The sequence below is a fragment of the Podarcis liolepis genome, assembly GCF_965112155.1.
Source record: "Podarcis liolepis genome assembly, chromosome: 5".
NCBI lineage: Eukaryota > Metazoa > Chordata > Lepidosauria > Squamata > Lacertidae > Podarcis > Podarcis liolepis.
The window spans coordinates 40,349,334-40,367,549 of NC_139556.1; the positions used below are offsets into that span (position 1 = coordinate 40,349,334).

Consider the following 18,216-nt stretch of genomic DNA (forward strand, 5'->3'; position numbering starts at 1 on the left):
GTAGCTCTTGGAGGGATTTTTCAGAAAGCCCATTAGTTCCTCAGTCCCCCTGCGTCAATGACCTCATACCATGTGACCACATAGGCTCTCATAACCTTCCTTCAAGGTGGTGTCAACTTTCTTTATTAGACGCTGACTATTTATGAAGTGGGTCAGATAATTAACTGCCCCCCCCAAGGTGCAGTCTTCAGAGTAAAGAGGGATGGAGGGACAAATCTATTTCCAGCCCCATCTCTGATTTTGGCCATACTTCTTTAAAACACTAGCACATTCCACCAAATTCTACTGTTTTCAGTGGAACTGCCAATTCAAGTCTGCTTAGGATCAAGGTGTTAACTTGGCTGAACACACTCTCATAGCAGGTCAAAATTCCCCATATAAATGTAAACAAACACCAACATTCTAGCTGCAGATTTTTTTTTATTTATGACATAATTTGGTTCACAGTATACATATAATTCCATTTAACTTTTGACCGTGTGTCTGGATACACATAAAGGTCCTTAAATGGTTTCAACATAATTAGTAAACAAGCTTTGAGTACGATTCTTAAATAGAAGGAAACTTTATTTCTATAGAAATAAAATTATCCATTTATGAATCCCAAGGACTCATAATTACAGTGCTTGCCTAAAAAAAAAAGTTTAATACATGAAATAGCTTTAAAAATATTCTTAGAAAACACACTTATAAATAACTATTACACATTATAAATTTAAATATATAATATTGAATTTAGGACACTATGAAAAGCCATTGTGCATGTTTTAAATTCACCAAAACTTAAGTTAAGATCACAGTGATACTGTTCCGGAATTTATTAAACCCGACCATTGAAACTTGTGAATTTTGTTGGCAGATTGTCCTCTGGGTACACAGTAGGGCCGGTCTTCATTGTTGGTGGTCCATTTAAAAGTTGCCAGTCACAGTTCCGGGCCAACTCTACAGTAAAGATTTTTAGAAGAATCTTTGCAAATTCTTTCCCTACACAGCTTCTCAAGCCCCCTCCAAAAGGGATGAAGCTGAAGCGTGAGGAGTCTTCTGGGAAAGGAGACATGAAGCGGTCGGGGTTGAATTCATCTTTGTTGGTGAAAAGCTCCGCAACATCATGTGTGTCACAGATACTGTAAATGACATTCCAACCTTTAGGAATCTGGTAGCCCTACAAGAAACAAGAGATGAAATGAGGACACAAAACAGAGACAATGGGTCACATGTATGGAGCCATTTAGGAGAGATTAACGTCTTTTGAAAGATGATGCACCTCACCACAATGGCATTGGGGAAATGGATTCCAAGGCATGGTCTGGGTTCTACTCATCACATAGATTTACAGGCCGTCTTCTTCTAAGGATTGATTTAACAGCGCACCTTTCTGATTTGTCTAACAGCTCCAGCAAGATGACCCAAGCTATCCCCTTACTCACTAAGGGTAATCTACACATGGAAAAGATGCTTCTTTCACCGTTCAAAGCTGATCACCCGCTCAGGGAAGGCAGAATGAATTCCATGCACCACTTCCTAGGCACATAGGACCTCTTAAGCTTTGGACCTCCAGATGTTGATAAACTACAACTCTCACCAGCCTTTGCAAGCATGGCCAATGACCAGGAGTGATGGGGAGTTGAGTTCAGTAACACCTGGAGGGCCAAAGCTGCCCTACACCTGGCACAGGTGATCAGTACCAAGAAAGTTCAGAGGCTACCATGTGTATAAAATGGGGAACAGCTGGTCCTACCATTAGGCAGAGTGAAATGACTGCTTAAGGCAGCAGATATGGATGGAGAGCAGACAGGGCTTTGAGAAGCACATGGCCTGGCCTGCACCCCCATAGCTCATCTGCTGCGGTCAAGGACTCTCTCAGCACTAAAGTCAGTGCTGGTATACCTTGGTACATGAAAGAGAGCACTATTTTGTCCTTTGCCTCAAGTAACAAATGTCTTGGGCTGCCACACTTTCTCTAGAGCTACAGCTAATCTCTGTGAAACATAGCTCCCTAATTCATAGTGCATTAGGATGGCAACACCTTTACTATTATAGGAGGGGGAAAGAGGGCTGCTAGTTCCATACAGGTATTCCTGCACCTTTTGTAAAGCTGCATAGCGGAGATTTTCAGCAGGTAGACTTTCTTCCTAGCATCACACTGGAGAAGCTGCAACTCCCAGAATTCTCTCTTGCACATTTGCAAGAGCATATGGTGCTCAGACTGAAAGGCAAGCATTGGCTAAGTTCCTCATACCAAGGCATAAGAGCAGCTTCAAGAACCTACTTTTCTGGCATGACAAATGTCATGAAAAGAGCTAGTTATGTCTGACTTATTCCAATACCAAAAGAAACAAGCTTAAGCACTCTGGAACAGAACAATTTCAATAGCTGCCATTTCCCCCCAAACTGTGACTCCACAGAAACTACATCTGTGTAACTTGGACCCACATCATAGTCCCAAAAAGACCATTTTTTGTCTCCCCAATCATAGAATCAAAATTGCTTCAGAGAGGGACAGATAAAGCTTATCCCAAGGCATTGCAGTGATGCAGAAAATGTTGGAAGTTTGCTCTTATAAAAATTCTAAATGTATTTTTTATTATTATGGTATGAGCAGTCCAGTTATTGCTGCAATATTTTGTTGCGATGCTAAGCACTAAAAAAGAATCTCCGTGGAAAATCAGCAGAACTGAGATGTTATGGAGACTTAATGAAAATGGCCTTTGTCTGCTTACATTTAGCTCAAAAGTCTTGAGAGCCACTCTGAATCCTCCAGGAACTGGTGGACTCAGACGGAGAGTCTCCTTGATGACACAACCAGTGTACTTCAGTTGCTCCAAGAGTTCCATTTCCAAATGTTTCTCTTGGCTCATGTTGCCCAACAATCCCTGAAAACAAAGGATGTGTCTTGAGTACCAGGATAGAGAGAAGGCTTAGCGGTCCAGCCCCCACACCCCACAGGACCATCTGTATTCATGCAATAGGTCCCAAAGCAAGATCCCACGTAGCCACAGGAAAAGAACTTCCAGGCTAAGGTCACATTCACGCCATACATTTAAAAAGCAGTATCCATGCCACATTAAACAGCCATGGTTTCCCACAAAATATTATGGGAGCTGTAGTTTGTTATGGGTGCTGAGGGTTGCAAGGAGACCCCTTAATTCCCCTCACAGAACTACCATTCCCAGAGTTCCCTGTGAAGAGGGACAGATTGTTTAAAATGGCATGTTAAAAATGACATTTCCCGCCACTTCCTTTTGCACCTGAAGGTGAAAGCAAAGATTTTAGCCCCGTTCTGACTTCTTTCCTCCACCTCCTCCTACTTTACACATACTTTTGTTGCCACTTCCTGTATGGTTCTTTTGTTTATTTTGTATATTTAGTAAAGATTTCTGCCCGCATATTTCCTGGCATAATCTACATGCCACTCAAGTGATGTACTTCCCAAGAGCCCGGGAGACCCTTGCTCGGTTTGAAATACACACCTGTAAAGTTTGACACATGCATGGCACAGACATCTGTTGATTAATGGCAGCCACAATAAAATGAGATTTAATCAATTAAATATGGATACAGGCACATTAACAAAGCTTATGTAACTATAACAGACTATTATATTTGTTCCTGGCAGAGTTGGCCCTGCCATTAGACAGCCTCAGGCAGCAACGCCCCCAAGGCAGGAACCCCTCAGGTGGCTTACCTGCCCCACTGCCTCCAGAAGCAGCGCTGGTATCATGCAAGGTCTTATGGAGAAATCTCACGGTTTGGGTGAGATCTTGCCTGAAATTGTGCAGATGCCAGTACTGCTTCTCCACCACTGATGGAGGCAGCAGAATGAATGAAGCAGGGTCACCATCCGCAGCAGTGGTGGCAGTGGCAAGGCAAGGCGGTACTTCCTGTTTCACCTCTAGCGGTGAAACGGGACACAATGGCCCTGGTTCTTGGCAACAATTCCCTTTTAAGAGAACAGAGAAGGATTCATCTGCCAGTGATATTTTCTTATATTTGAAACATTAACCGTCTAGAAAAAGACACTGCCCATTTAAACGGAGGATATCTTTTTTATCTTTAAAAAAATGTGATATTTTAATTAGTAAAGCTAATCTTTATCTCTTTATATCACTACTTCTACAAAGGAAAATATTTTATATGCACTCTAGTGGGTAAGATATATACAAAGAGACTGGCAGAAGTTTGGCATATTCAGTACAGACCTTGGGCAGCAGTCAACTAAATAGTTGCATTACCATACCCAAATCTGCTCCAGAAGATTGGGGAGAACCCTAGAACAGATTTAAGGGGTGAGCTGGGGGAGGTCATTCTGTTACACAAAGGAGAAATCGCCTTAAAAAGGTAAAGGTATAGGACCCCTGACAGCCCAGTTGCAAACGACTCTGGGGTTGCGGCACTCATCTCACTTTACCGGCCGAGGGAGCCAATGCTTGTCCGCAGAGTTTTTCCAGGTGATGTGGCCAGCATGACTAAGCCACTTCTGGCAAAACCAGAGCAGCACACAGAAATGCCATTTACCTTCCCGCTGGAGCAGTACCTATTTATCTACTTGCACTTTTGAACTGCTAGGCTGGCAGGAGCAGGGACCGAACAATGGGAGCTCACCCTGTCGCGGGGATTCGAACCGCCGACCTTCCGATGAGCAAGCCAAAGAGGCTCAGTGGTTTAGACCACAGTGCCAAATGCAACCCCTTTAGCATCATACCTGAGCATCATTCCACCTATTTATTAATAGCTTTGTTAATATGACCAGACTCATTTGTAATCTGTGCCAGCAGGGTTTCCAAACCAAGTCTCCCAGCTCCATTTCCAAGACTGTCTACAGGATCACAGCAGCCTGCTTCATGCACGGTACAACCTGTCTTCCAAATACTTAGACAACACCCACCTTCTCCTGCAATTCCTTCCTCACTTTCTGCAGCACATCTTGGTGAAGGCCTAGGAAAGTAATCAAGGATGTAGCAGCACTGGCAGTTGTCTCGTGCCCAGCAAAAAGAAGCTCCGTCGCAGATTCTTTCAGCTCCTTCAGGTGGAGAGGGAAAACAGGAGAAAGAAAATCAGCCTGTACTTTGCATCAGAATCCTTTTATTTCAGGGATATCACACACACACAAAGCGGCTGCAGAGGCAAACTTCCCAGGGATACAGATCCCGGTACTTAATGGCCATGTTGTTGTGCTAAGTTCATGGGTGCCTCTTATTGCTCTTTTCTGCCAGTCTGAATGGCCTGTTCTTCTCCCAGTGCTTTCAAGGGCTACCACCTTCCCATTCCACACCTTCCCCCTTGGCTTCAAATTGCACACTCAATATCCACCTGCTCTTCTCCACCTGAATATACTGCAATTCACTCCCTTTACTTTCCACATTCCTTTGACATCTGCATTGCTGATTTAAGAAATGAAGGGAGAGGCTGATGCACATAGTTATCAGCCACTCCCTAGTCAGCCACTTTACCCTACTAAAGATGACACCAACTTGCCCTAAAGATGGTTTGATAATGCGCAATAACATGAGGCAGGAGGATAGCAGGTCACACTGCATGGTCTATGGCAGGGTTTCCTAAACTTGGGTCTCCATGTTTTTGGACTACAATTCCCATCACCCCTGACTACGGGTCCTGCTAGCTAGGGATGATGAGAGTCCAAGCACAGATGGAGAGCCAAGTTTGAGAATCCCTGGTCTATGGGATGGCGCAGGGCCTGTGAAGAGAGGAAGGGGGGAAATCCCGTTGTGCTAGTACTAATCCTTGCACTAGCAGGACTTCCACTTCTGTTCTCTACTGTCACTTTCCATCTGGTTTCCCCACAACAATTGCATCTTGCTGAGTCAAATTCATTAACTATCTGATAATCCCTTGCAATGAGAAGCGAGAAATCTTCCACTGACTAAGAGCAGAGTTGAAGAAGGTAGGATACAAGCAAGCAACGTTTTGATAAACTGGGTCTAAGGCAGTAGAGAGATCAGGGAGGATGGGAGCACAGTATTCACCTTTGAATCAGGCAAGCAGCAAGGATATCATCTTTGACCTTAGTAAAGTCCATTGCAGAGGAGAGGAGAGAGAAGTCAGGTTGTAAGGCAGGGATGGGAAACTTTTGGTCCTCCAGATGTTCCTGGGCTTAACTTCCCATCAGTCCTAGTCAGCATAGTCAATAATGATGGGATGTCCACCAACATCTGGAGGGCCACAGGTTCCTCGTTCCTGTACTGCAGAGTCAAGACAAGAATGTGGTTGTAAGAGACAGTAGAAGCAAGCACTTTCCAGGAGTTAAGAAACATGCAAGAGAAAATGGCTGGTAGTTAGATGTCAGGTTAACACTTATCTGACTCTGCCCTCTAGGTGACACTGCCACTATCATTTCAGATTGCTCCCTAACTGCTGCTCCTATTGCGTGATTTTTTATGTTGCATGTTTTAGGAATTGGTTTGGTGTTGGGGAATGTTCTCGTTGACCCACCCAGGTGTAGAGCAGGATATAAATGGGCTAAATAAATAAGCAAGAGTGGAGCACAGTGCGGATCTCAAACCCTGTTGTGAATTAAGAGAACAAAGCTGCCATAGGTTTAGCACCCAAGTGTGAACCAGTTCCATGGCTGGGCTGCTCCACTTGTGACTGCATGGGCATAGTCACATGCTGAATATTCCTCCATGCCAAACATAAAAACTCGGCCATTTTGAAAACTTGGATGTCCAGGTGATGGGTTCTAACCCAGTTTTCCGCACATAGTGATTTCATGGGACAAAGGTATCTTATGCATCCTTCTGTGTGTAGTCTAAAAACTAAAGACTAAGAAGTTTTGGGAGACGGGCAGGGTAGCTAAGAAAATTGGAGAGCAGCTCCAGTTGTGCCCACTTCCTACACACTGAGCACTGAGATCCTTATGAGAATTTGAGGACCATAGCAATTCATTGATCAGCCAGTTGTTTAATACTACCACTACTATTACCTACTACTAATAGCAATAATAATAATTTTATTATTTGTACCTTGCCCATCTGTCTGGGTTACCCCAGCCACTCTGGGCAGCTTCCAGCATATACAAAAACATATCACTAGGATGCAACTAGCATTTTCACGTTGATTTCAGAGGGGCCCAACTAACCTTATGCCTGTTGCAACAAGAGGACATCAACTAAAACAAATTAGTCATCATCACCGCCACCACTATTATAATATTCCAACTGCCCACCCCACCCCATGTGTTGAAGCCAGAGAACACAGATCGCTCCTCCTCACCATTTTATTGTCACAGCGACCCTGTAGGATAGGCTGAGAAAGAGACTGACCCAAAGTCGCTCTCAAGTGGCTTCATGGCTGGGTGGAGATTCAAAGCTCTCTCACTCAGAGTCCAACACTTGTAACCACTACAACCACACTAGCTCTCAAAGCCTGGCAACCCTAACTTCGAAAGAGCAGGTGCTATTGACTCGGGGGCATCCTAGAGTCCCTGGTGGCTACTAGACCACCTCCAGCACTGGAATCCCAGGCCCCCAAAGCTGAGACAGAGAGAGAGAGAGAGAGAGAGAGAGAGAGAGAGAGAGAGAGAGAGAGAGACCGGTCAGGATCCCAGCGCCTTGGGACCTCTCCCCACCTGCATGTTGAGCTGCTCCCCGTTGCCCTGCGTGTGCTCCATCAGCAACTGCAGCGCGTCCTTGTAGCCGTCGGGGGGCTCCTTCCCGGCCAGCTTCGCCTGGATGCTCTCCTCGATCTTGGCGTGGATGACATCGCGCGCCCTCAAGCCCTGGAAACAAGAGCGGATCCCTTCAGAGAGGCGGGCTCCCCTCTCCTGAGTGCCGCTCGCCATGTCCGGGCAGGGGGTCCCCCTCGGGCCACCTCCCACCTCCCTCCCCCACAACCTCTCAGACCACCGTTTACCTTGTAGAGGCCGCTGAAAGGCAAGTCGATGGGCAGCGAGAAGAGGTTGCGGATCATCTCCTCGAAGGCCTCCATTAGGTGCTGCTCGCCGTCCGAGCCCGCCGTCGGGCTGGGCCGAAAGCCCAGTAGGATGCGCATGGCGATGCGGAACATGAGGCGTTTCACCTCCGGGTAAACAAGCAGGCAAGAGCCGCCGCCGCCGGCGCTCACCAGGAGCCATTGGCGCAGGCAGGCGCTCACCTCTTCCTGGATGACCGGCATGTAGTGCTGCAGGGCTTCCCGGGAGAAAGCGCGCATGATTACCTGCGGCGGAAGGAGAGGCGGTTACTTTTAAGGGGACCTTCGGACGGGAGGAACCTTTTTTAAAGGAGGGGAAAAAAACCCGCAAAGCTAAACAAGTGCTCCAAGTCTGGGAGAAAGCCGCAGCGCTTCGTCCTGCGCTCTTCTGCTTGCCAAGTGGGTCCTCCCACAAAAAATGGCGAGAGGTTTTTTTTAAATAGGTCTGCGCGCCTGCGGTTAAAAACTTCGGTGGCGCGTTTGGCAAGGCCATGGATTCGAATCCAGGGGGTTGTTTCTGCCTTGCTGCAAACCAAGACCAGGGGCGCGGAGAGCCAGCCTCGTACCCCCGATTTCAAAGGCACTTGCTTCCAAGTAAGTCTGCTCAGGAGTCGACCCAAATGCAAACAGGTTCCAGGCACTAAACTCGGCGATTAAGGCAGCAAGCAGATGGCTGGACATCAGAGTAAATCCCACCGAACTCGACGGGGCGGATCGAGGCTCCAAAAGTCCCCAGTTCAAAGCAGATGAGAGAGAAAACTGTTGTTTCGCGGTTTTGAGTTAGGAGGCGCCTTTCCAAAAGAAAACCTTCGGAGCAGGACTGTGGGGAGTTGGAGGGGGGCGTCAACAGTGCCGTTTCCTCCAAATGTCGCTTCGCATTTTGGCACTCCTGCGCCCCGTGACTTGAAAGGGAAGAAAGCACCTTTGAAATCAAGGAGACTTCGCCGCGTGGTGTGGAAGGCCGGGGCGCCAAGACCTCTTTTTATGGTCTCTCGATTGCTCCCTTTTACTTCTCGAGGCTATTTATGGAAGGCGCCATTCGTTTTATGGGAGTCGCTTTTATTGGAACGGACTTTCCCCCAGATGTGTTTTTAGCACCCTGGCCTTCTAACCTCGTCCTCTTTCCCTTAGAACTCTTCCCGAGAAAGCCAGAGCCGACCTGTGTTTACCCAGAAATAAAAGCCCATCACCGAACTCGTCGGGGATTTCTTCCAGGAAGCAGGCAGGCAGGCAGGCAGAGAAACGCGCGCGGGCTTGCAATCCCTGAACGCCCTTGGACTGCAGTCCTGCCTGGGAAGAGCCCGACGTGAAATCAGTGTGACTTCTGAGTATATGCGTCTAGGTTTGAGTTGCTACTAGGAAGAAGCGCGTTCCGCAGACCTGCGTGGAATTCTAAAGATTCCAAGTTGAGGCTGAAATCTAGAATTTGGGGGCTCATTTCAATGAAAATCGGCGCCCTCTCCAAGAGCCGACGGCAGACTTCTGGAGCAGATCCCCCCGCCCCCACTGGCGCCATCGGGGGCAGAGTTCCAGGCCCCCAGTCCGCAAAATGAGCAGAAAGAGGGCCCCACTACGCAGCCGGGCTAAGAAAGGAAAGGAATCTTCAGAAGTCCAGAATCAATGGCTCCACAACTTCTCTTCCCTCACCCGCGGGCTCGGAGCCACCCCAACCCGCTACAGGGAGCCCTCCTCCCTCCGGCCCCATCGAGGCTGGCGTGCCTTTCAGAGAGCTGCGCCCCCCCCCCGCCCCGGAGCTACGGCGGTGCCTCCTTCGTCCGGCAGAGCCGCTCCCCGCTTGCCTTCTTGCGGTGCTTGTGCTGCCCGTCGTGGAGGTTGGAGAGGCAGCCGGCGCCCAGGATGGTGCGCACCGACGCCGGCCACTGCACTGCCACCAGCCGGTGCTCGCCCAGCAGGATGTGGCGCACATTGTCCACCCCCATCACGCGCACCGTGGGCCGCCCGAAGAGGTGCGTCTTGTAGATGTAGCCGTACTTGCGCCGCTTCAGCTGCAGGAATTTCCGCCGCTGCAAAAAGAGAGCGGAAAAAAGAGGGGTGGATCAATCTGGGGAGCTCAAAGGCACCTGTTTGGTTTGTGTTTTTTCTCTCTCTCCCCCGTCGTCCCTCTTCCTTCTCCTCACCTGCAACACTAACTGCAGCGTCTCCCCGAAAAAGGGCAGCCCCATGGTGCCAGGGGGCAGGGGCAGCGGGCAGCTGGGATCGCGGCCGCGCAGGCAGTACAAGTCCCACAGCTTCACTGCGGCCAGGAAAAGGAGCAGCGGCAGCAGCACGAAGGTGAGCACAGCGCTGGGCAGCAAGGCAGAGAAACCCATGCTGGCCGCCGGGGCCGGGCTGCAGCGAGCGGGGCGGGCACCTGCCGTCAGGCTGGCGGGCAGGCTGGCAGACTTCCCCCGGGGGCTGGCGAGTGAGCGCAAGGGCCCAGCGCCGCGGCGGGGGCCCCCTTTTATAGGCATCCTCGGCCCAGGTCGCTGCCCACTTTACCTTGGGCCGTGCGATCAATTAGTTCACCGAAAGTTCATCCTTAATTGCCCCTCGGGCCCGGCAGGCTCCGCCCCGTCGATGCACTCTGCCTGGCTTGGGCGGGCTTTGCGCCTTCCCCGTCTCCGCCTCTCTCCTGCGCTCTGCAGAAAGCACTTGGGAGCCAGCCGCAGTTGCAAAGCGGATGCTGAGCGCCTCTCCTGCCTCCGCAGATGTCCTCGCAGCCCCCACCCCAAGCCAAGCCAAGCCAGCGGCTTGACTGGGAAAGGCAGGTGCGCTTGGGTCAACCAGCCGTCTAGGGCGAGCCTAGGCGCAGTGGCTCACAAGGAGACCTTCGCTGGGTTCCCAATAAGGCCTACTCTCCCGTAAAGGCAGCCAAGTGCTCCGGGGCACATCCCAGTGGCTACCAGCAGGAAGGACCCTGCCCTACGGTTGGAGCGTTTATGGACACTTAGGCGCGCCACGAGGCTGCCGTCTAGAGTAGGCGTACACAGTTGGATTGTTCTGCTCTGGTCCCAGTTGGTTGCGCTTCAGACCATTGAAAAGAGCAGGGTTAGTGAGTTGCTCCTAATGCCTCTTCGGATCACCGGGTGGTGGAGCTCAGCACTTTAGGAAGGAAGGAAGCCCTGTGGAACTGGTTGGTCGGTCGGCGGCTCACCCACCGCTTCGAAGTGAGGATGCCACACGTTGCGCTAGATCCTGCGCGCACTTGCGCAGATGTAAGCTCCACTCCATAGTTTAGGACTGCATCGCAAAAACAGGCCCGGCGACTCAACCTAAGGCAAGTCAGTCGCGTGCATCCAAGAGCCATTTCAGACGTGCTCCCAACTCCAATCAACGGCGATGTTTTGCAATACATTTAAGAGTCTCCCCCCTCCCTCCCGTGCATTTAAGCTTGGGCTCCAATCCTGTGTCATTTATTTATTCATTTACTATATTTTTTTTTATACCGCCCTTCATCCGTAGATCTCAGGGCGGTTCACAAGAGAAAAACACAAAATACATCATAAAAGCATAATTAAAAATGAAGCGATAACCCCCTCCCCCCTGTGCCTTGTCTAGTGGTTCTCTTCGTTTCCATGGTTTGGTAGCCTGGGTTCGATCTTTACTCCGGAGTAAATTGTGAGGTTTGCTTCCCAGAGAGGGGCTTTATCTGCTCCTTGTTTTACTGGAGGAGTAAACACGCGCTCGGACAATCCGCACTCGGACAAATAATCCGGTTTCTGTACTAAGGCACCGCTTTGTATTCCTAGACAAATGGCGCTTCCCCATTACGACGGTGCGACCACAGCCAACTTGTTTCTCTAGGATGTATTAATTTGTAAACGTTTGTTGCTGTATCTTTATCCCGCACACTCGAGCCATTCGCTTCTCCTCTTGTTCTCCGAACAACCCTGCGGTGTAGATCTGGCAGAAAGGGCAGGTTACCTTAAACCCGCTTTCAAAACAACTAGACAGGGTGGCCAGAAACTGGATCAGGCAGCAAGAAGCGATCCCGACTGGCCCAACGCTGGTTCCCTGCCAAAAATCTCTCGGTCACACACACACACATCCCCAGGTTTGACCTGAGGGTGCTGCTGTTGGAGAGATCACACCGTGAGCAACGTGGAGAGAAAGTCGTGTGTACCAGGGCAAAGTCAACTTTTTCCCCATCAGTGGGCAGCAGGCACTCACCTCAGATACCAGCCGTTCCTCTCTTTTTAAAATATGCTTCCCTGTTCTAGGGGCCTTCCATAGTCTCGGCACTTGCTGATCCGCATTGTAGTTAAGTCAAGGTGCTTACCTGGATTTCACGGGAGATGTGCACCCTACAACTTCCACTGACTTCACTGAAACTTCGGTCAGTATCCTGGCGATAGCAGCCTGGGACAGAAGTCTTATCCACTTACTCGAGGGAAAGCCATGAGGATCTAACCCTCTGTTAGCAAACCTGTCCACGAATTGCTGACTGAATTCAGCGGCCCTTACTCGCAGGTAAGAGAAGCTAGGCTGGGCCGCAGACCATTAACCGAGTAATAATGTTCCCGAACCGTACATTAAGGTCGAAACAAATTTCTGCGGGCAAGCATTGGGGGTGGGTTTTGGGGCGCGGGGAGAGCCCCCCACTACAAGGAACCGATCCGGTTGCTGAACCACTGTAGCTCCGGCTTCTCTCTGCCCCCTTTGGCTGGAAGGGCCGTTAAGATTTAGGGTGGGAAAGCCCTGGGCCTGCCCCCAATCCGCGGCTCTCCAGCTCCGCGCCAGCGTTGCCTCCGCAGCAGCCGCTGCCTTGCAAAGGGAGCGCAGGATGTTTCCGAGGCTCGAAACCATAAATGATGTCAGCTGCCCGGGGAAGAATGGCCGAGCCCTGGCCGCTTTCTCTAAAATTAGTCCTTGGCCTGCAGTTCACCCCACCGACAGGGGTTGGATATTTACGTTCAAGGGACCTGAGAGGAGGAATCCGCAGCAGCAGCGAGAAGACGGAGTAAATTCTCCAGCTGATGGCGCGGGGCGAATCGTAGGTTCAAACACAGGTCAGCGAGGGAAAGGGAGGTTGTTGGGGCGAAAGATAAACACACAGAGTCGCCTCTGAGGGGGGGGGGGGCAGCCGGATCTGCGAGGGCGGGCGGAGAAGGTGTGAACTCGGATTCTCTCCAGACCTGCGTGGCGGGGAAGGGCGAATCAGGCTTCACTCCGCAGCCATCTTGACCCCGAATCTGCAGAAATGTCAAGTCGGTTTCTCTGGGGCCGGCCAGAGAAGTTGGAACGGAAGGAAGCGAGGGGTGGACAAGAGGCGGCCACACGTGTGCACCGGGCGCAAGGCTGCGCCCCGTTCCGGTTCCCAAAGTCCCGCTGGGTGCTACGGGTTTTGAGCGCACTTGCCTTGCGCTACTTTCTCCTGGAAGGGAAATAAACCCCATTCCCCACTGCTGCCCTATAAGAAAAAAAAGCCTCGGGCAGAGAAAAGTGCAGGTGCAGGAGCCGCGCAGAGTGGCTGGGGAACCACTCTGGTGGGCGCATCAAAATAATAATTATAATTGTTATTGTTATTATGTACCCCGAACCCGCCGTACTCCAGGCACCTCTGAACCCCAAAGGCCGTTTTATAGACCCCGAAGGAAGTCTCCCTGGACTCCACAATCCTCACGGCCTACTGACCTGGGGGAGTAAAGCCTCGTTTAACTGACCGCCCTATAAATCTGCCGAGAATGGCGTGGGGTGGGGCTTCGCCTGGCCTTTAGGATCACCCCCTGCCTACTCCGGTTTAAAGAACTACGATTTAAAGGCCCAACTCAAAACCTTTGCGCCCTAGCCTTGGGTTCAACTTGGTAGCATCCGCAGCCTGATCCCTGGAAAGAGGCCAGCCGAGGGCGACAGACACCTGTTTGCACAAACCAGCCAGCTGACAGTCCAATTGTCTACTCGGAAGTAAGACCCGTGGGCTCCAATGGGGGCAGTGACATCGCTGAGGGGCAAAAAATAAAGCTCTCTCGCTGCTTGCCCAAGGCTCCGACGTCGACTCCCCGCCCCCATTTTACTTGCCCACTGAGACATACCCCGGATATTTGCGTTGTTACCCCTGTAAGACTATGCGTCAAAGGTGACCTGCGGACATCTTCCCTTCATTGGTTTCCCCAGCTAATCGTGCTTGGGAGCAAACTGGCGGCGAGGGAGTGGGGGTGTTCCTCGCTTAGCAAATAATAATAATAATAATAATAAAGCTCCAATACTTTGGCCAACTCATGAGAAGAGAAGACTCCCTGGAAAAGACCCTGATGTTGGGAAAGATGGAGGGCACAAGGAGAAGGGGACGACAGAGGACCAGATGGTTGGACAGTGTTCTGGAAACTACAAACATGAGTTTGACCAAACTGCGGGAGGCAGTGGAAGACAGGAGTGCCTGGCGTGCTCTGGTCCAAGGGGTCACGAAGAGTCGGACACGACTAAACGACTAAACAACAAAAAGTTTTAGTGGGGTTACTAGACCAGAAGATGCCGCTTCTCTGGGGACCCTCTGGACGCCCCCGCTGCCGCCTTCCTTTGCCTCTCCAAGAGGTTTCCCAAGCCAGGCCGAAAATTTCCCTTTCGTGCCAGAGGGCGCTGGGTGCTCGCCAAGCGCTGCAGACACGCATAGCACTTGCATAGCCCGGGAGCGAAAGCAGAAGGGTCAGGGAGGTGGTCCCGCTGCTCACAGAGTCGCCACCCGGGATCGGCCTGCGGCTATTCTAGGGGAAATGCGGCCTAGGTGCCGCATTTTTTCTCCCAAGGAGAGGGCGGTGGGATTCGTGTAGGACTCGAGTAAATGCATTAGTGCACTCCGTTCCACTGCAAGGCGAGGGAATTCAAGAAGCGCCTTGAGCAGCCAGCGCTTGCTTGCTGTCTTTTTCGCAGCTGATCATAGATTTATGTCGTGCATTCTGATTATGCGGCTGGTTTACGGGGAGATCCCTTTGAGCTGAAGGGGCAAGGGCATAGCTGTCAAATTTTCCCTTTTCTTGCGAGGAATCCTATTCGGAATAAGGGAATTTCCCTTAAAAAAAGAGAAACGTTGACAGCTATGGGCAAGGGTGAACCTAGAAAAATGCAGGGGTTTGTTGGGGACGGTCGGAAGGCGCAGGGCAGTGGAAGTGTCTAACTGGTATTCTTTCAATTCCTCCTGGAGTTAAGAATGGAGAGAGAGAGAAATCAAACCACTACGGGAGGAAGTGTTACACTTTGAGAATCGGGATGCACCCTTGGAGCAAGTCGCTCTGGAGTAAATTCGTGGACAGCAATAACTCTGCTCTGCAGGGAATGGCTAAGTGTGCATATTTCTTTATCCTGGGCAGTGAGTCTGGTGGGGCGGGCAGATTGCCAGAGGGCACCTGGGAAGAAGCAGGTTCAGATGTCACTCAGCCACGAAACTGTTGTCTACCTCACAGGGTTGTGGTGAGGATGTAATATGGGCCAGGCCGGGAGAAGCGTTTTACTCCTCGTTTTGTTCTCTGCCTGAGGAGCATAAAATGGGACCGAGCCCACCGAGCCCAGGATCCTTTGCAGGAGTTGCAGCAAACCACATACACAGCGGGGCAATCGTACACGTGTCTCCTCAAAAGCTTTGTCTTCTTTTCAGGGAGCCGAAGGAAACGCAGCGCCCGAGAACTCCTGACTCGCATAAACAACGTTCACACGCACCCGAGCATTCTTGGCATGCCGTGCGAAAAGCCCCTCTCCTCGGAATGGTTTCTTTCGAGAATCGGTGCGCGTGGGGAGAATCGGGTCCTTTCTCTCTGCAAGCTGCGTGTCATCCCAGCCTGCCATTAACACTGGCCAAGTCTCTTACTCAAATGATTATACGTAATTATAATCTGGCTAGGGGTTAACAAAAGTGCGTTGTTCAGTTCGAGGGCAGCTGAAGTCGGTCCCGATCCTCCGGCTCCTCCTGGCTCCTTCCTTCCCGACCCCCCAGTCAACAAGCACTGCCGGAATGGGAGCTGATTATATTAATGATGTTGGAGGGGAAGAGGCGAGGACGGACTCCTGGCCTGTGTCGTTCTTTCCCCCACGGTTGGCTTTTGTTTTTAGTAGATTTTTTTTAAGGCTCACTGTGTTCCCTCCTCGCCCCCTCGCCTGACCTATATAAGCCCAGGGCCCTGGAGAGCTGGAGGGGGGCCTGGATCCTCCTCGTGCGTGTGCGCCTAATGGGGGCGGATGCCCGTCCGGTGGTGCGTCTGCGGCTCCGCGAACAGTGGCCTAACCCCGGGGCACTTGCGCGTTCCCATGCGCTGACCTGCCAGTGACCTACCGCCCGGATGAATGAACCCTGCCAGCTCCTGCGCCAAGTTCACTGTCCGCCAAATAACGAGATACGGTGGTCTGAGCACCGTTAATTAACACAGGAAACCTTTATTATCTCCGCAGCCGTCAATCCCGAGGCTGCGGGGGGGGGGGGGCGGGATTCTCCAGTGGTCAGAGAGTGAAAGGGATCATTAAAGACATCTTGGAAGAAGGTCAAGAAATTAACAGCCTAATACGAAGGGACTGGGGCGGTGGGGGTGGCAAGCACTTGCGAAGGGGGAAGAAGCGGGGGTGGAGTGGGGTGGGGTTCGGACTTCTACCGTGGGGAAAGGTCCGGGCTTCTGTTCTCAAAAAAAACAAAAAACCTATTAACTCCTGCGCAATCTTAGGCGAGTTAAAGGCTGCCACGATCCCCGAGCTAAACCCTTTAAAGCAGCAGTAACAACATCACACGCGGTTTGTGGCACCTCTAAAGACTAACACGTTTGACTGCGAATGAGCTTTCGGGGTCCACTTTACCAAAGCCCCCTTCAGCAGATGCATGAAGGGAAATAATCCTCAGGTCTGGTGGTGGTCCGTGGAAGCTTGTTAGAATTTGACCGTCCATTGCTTTCAGTAGGTCTACTTTGACTACCTTTGGATATAAACCCACCCTTTGTCGTTAACGTGCCAGGAGACTCTTCATGTGCTTATGAATGAACGAATTCACACACATATATATTCAATCATGTGAACTGCTCTGAGATCTTCGGAGGAAGGGCACTATATAAATTTAATAAATGATAAATAAATCAATATTTCCGCCCCAACACACTAAGAGGGCATTTTTGAAAAAGAAAACGAAAATATTTCAAAGGAAATATATATGATCTTCTTATGTTGACCAATCCTATGTTTGTGTTTATTCTCCGAGGTAAGTCAACCGGAATCAAGAGCGCATTAGGTTTCTGCGCTATCCGGTTTTTAAACAGCTTTCTGTTTAAAATCCCGACTCTCGGAGTTCAACGCGCGGACGTCAGAGGCTTCAGAGATTCAATTTTCATTCCAAATTTCATTTCAATCTGGCGCGTCCACCAGCTTGAAAGCCGGATCTGTCCCTCTTTCAGTCTTGCTTTTGGAAACGTACCAGCGGCTGCATTCGAGCTTCAAGTGGCCTTCGCGCCTTCGCCTGTTTCAGACTCACAGGTTTCTGCTTTTTCTTCGGGCCAGTGAATCTGAGGCTTGCAGTGTGCCCTGGAGAGCCTAACTAACTACAGTGGTGTGCAGTGCATGTCTCCTCAGAAGCAAGTCCCAGTGGGGCTGTCTACCTAGGAAGTAAGGTACAGAACTGCAACCTGTGTCCTCAATTCCGTGCGCTCTTCCCCATTCAATACAACGGGACTTACTTCCCAGCAGACGGTCGTAGGAGTGAGTGCTCTGCAATAGGAAGCGCTAAGATTCGGGGAATGAAGGAAAAGCGAGAAGAATGAATTTTGTGTCTGAAAGCCCAAGTTAAGTTCCCAGGCTTTTCCGGAGGAGGAGAGGAGAACGAAAGAAAACTGGACCAAGAACATCTAAAGATTATACCCTCTCCATGCTAGATTGAATGAAGGCAGTATCATGGTAGGAGACATTCGCTCTTTCCCTGTCCTCCACACTCCTGCCGGCAGGTTAGTCAACGCGTGGTAGAAGAACCCCTTTCACACGATCCACACCCGCGTTTAGGACCACCGAATTGGGTGTGAACCGAAGCGGTGGGGTAGGTGTGAAACAGGTCTCCAAAACGAAATCCAACAGTCCCGGCGCTTCTTATTTCCATTGTTTTTTTTTTCCTTTTAATCAAAACCATTTGATTAAAGGAGGGAAATCTCACCATGACTTCTATCTGTAGCCTTTGGAAGGGGGGTCGTCTAGGGGAGCTGTGCTAATTAAAGTTAGTCATTGACATTTGGCTGTTGTTGTTTTTTTCTCAGTTTACCACAAAGATTCACCTTAAAAGGCAAGGTCAAGAGGGCAGAGGCTTCAGGTTCACTCGAGGGTCAGCCTGCCAACAGCATT

The 18,216-nt window shown here is 50.4% G+C and overlaps 1 protein-coding gene across 1 annotated transcript; it reads right to left on the minus strand.

The window, feature by feature from the left end:
- Positions 1-405: 405 nt before the first annotated feature.
- On the minus strand, positions 406-10,779 carry CYP26A1 (cytochrome P450 family 26 subfamily A member 1). Its single transcript, XM_083505890.1, has 7 exons — positions 10,065-10,779; positions 9,726-9,950; positions 7,870-8,172; positions 7,586-7,735; positions 4,886-5,020; positions 2,721-2,873; positions 406-1,162 (listed from the first exon to the last, which is right to left on the minus strand). The coding sequence occupies exons 1-7, from the start codon at positions 10,395-10,397 to the stop codon at positions 821-823; spliced, it is 1,641 nt and encodes a 546-aa protein (XP_083362016.1). The 5' UTR covers positions 10,398-10,779; the 3' UTR covers positions 406-820.
- Between the last annotated feature and the right edge of the window lie 7,437 nt (positions 10,780-18,216).

Excerpts from the sequence above, each read along its gene's own strand:
- CYP26A1 (XM_083505890.1), bottom strand. The coding sequence starts at position 10,397 with ATGCCTATAAAAGGGGGCCCCCGCCGCGGCGCTGGGCCCTTGCGCTCA. Across the intron at positions 8,173-9,725 it reads AGCACAAGCACCGCAAGAAG|GTAATCATGCGCGCTTTCTC; the intron begins GCAAGCGGGGAG and ends CTTCCGCCGCAG. Across the intron at positions 2,874-4,885 it reads GGAAGGAATTGCAGGAGAAG|GGATTGTTGGGCAACATGAG; the intron begins GTGGGTGTTGTC and ends CTTTGTTTTCAG.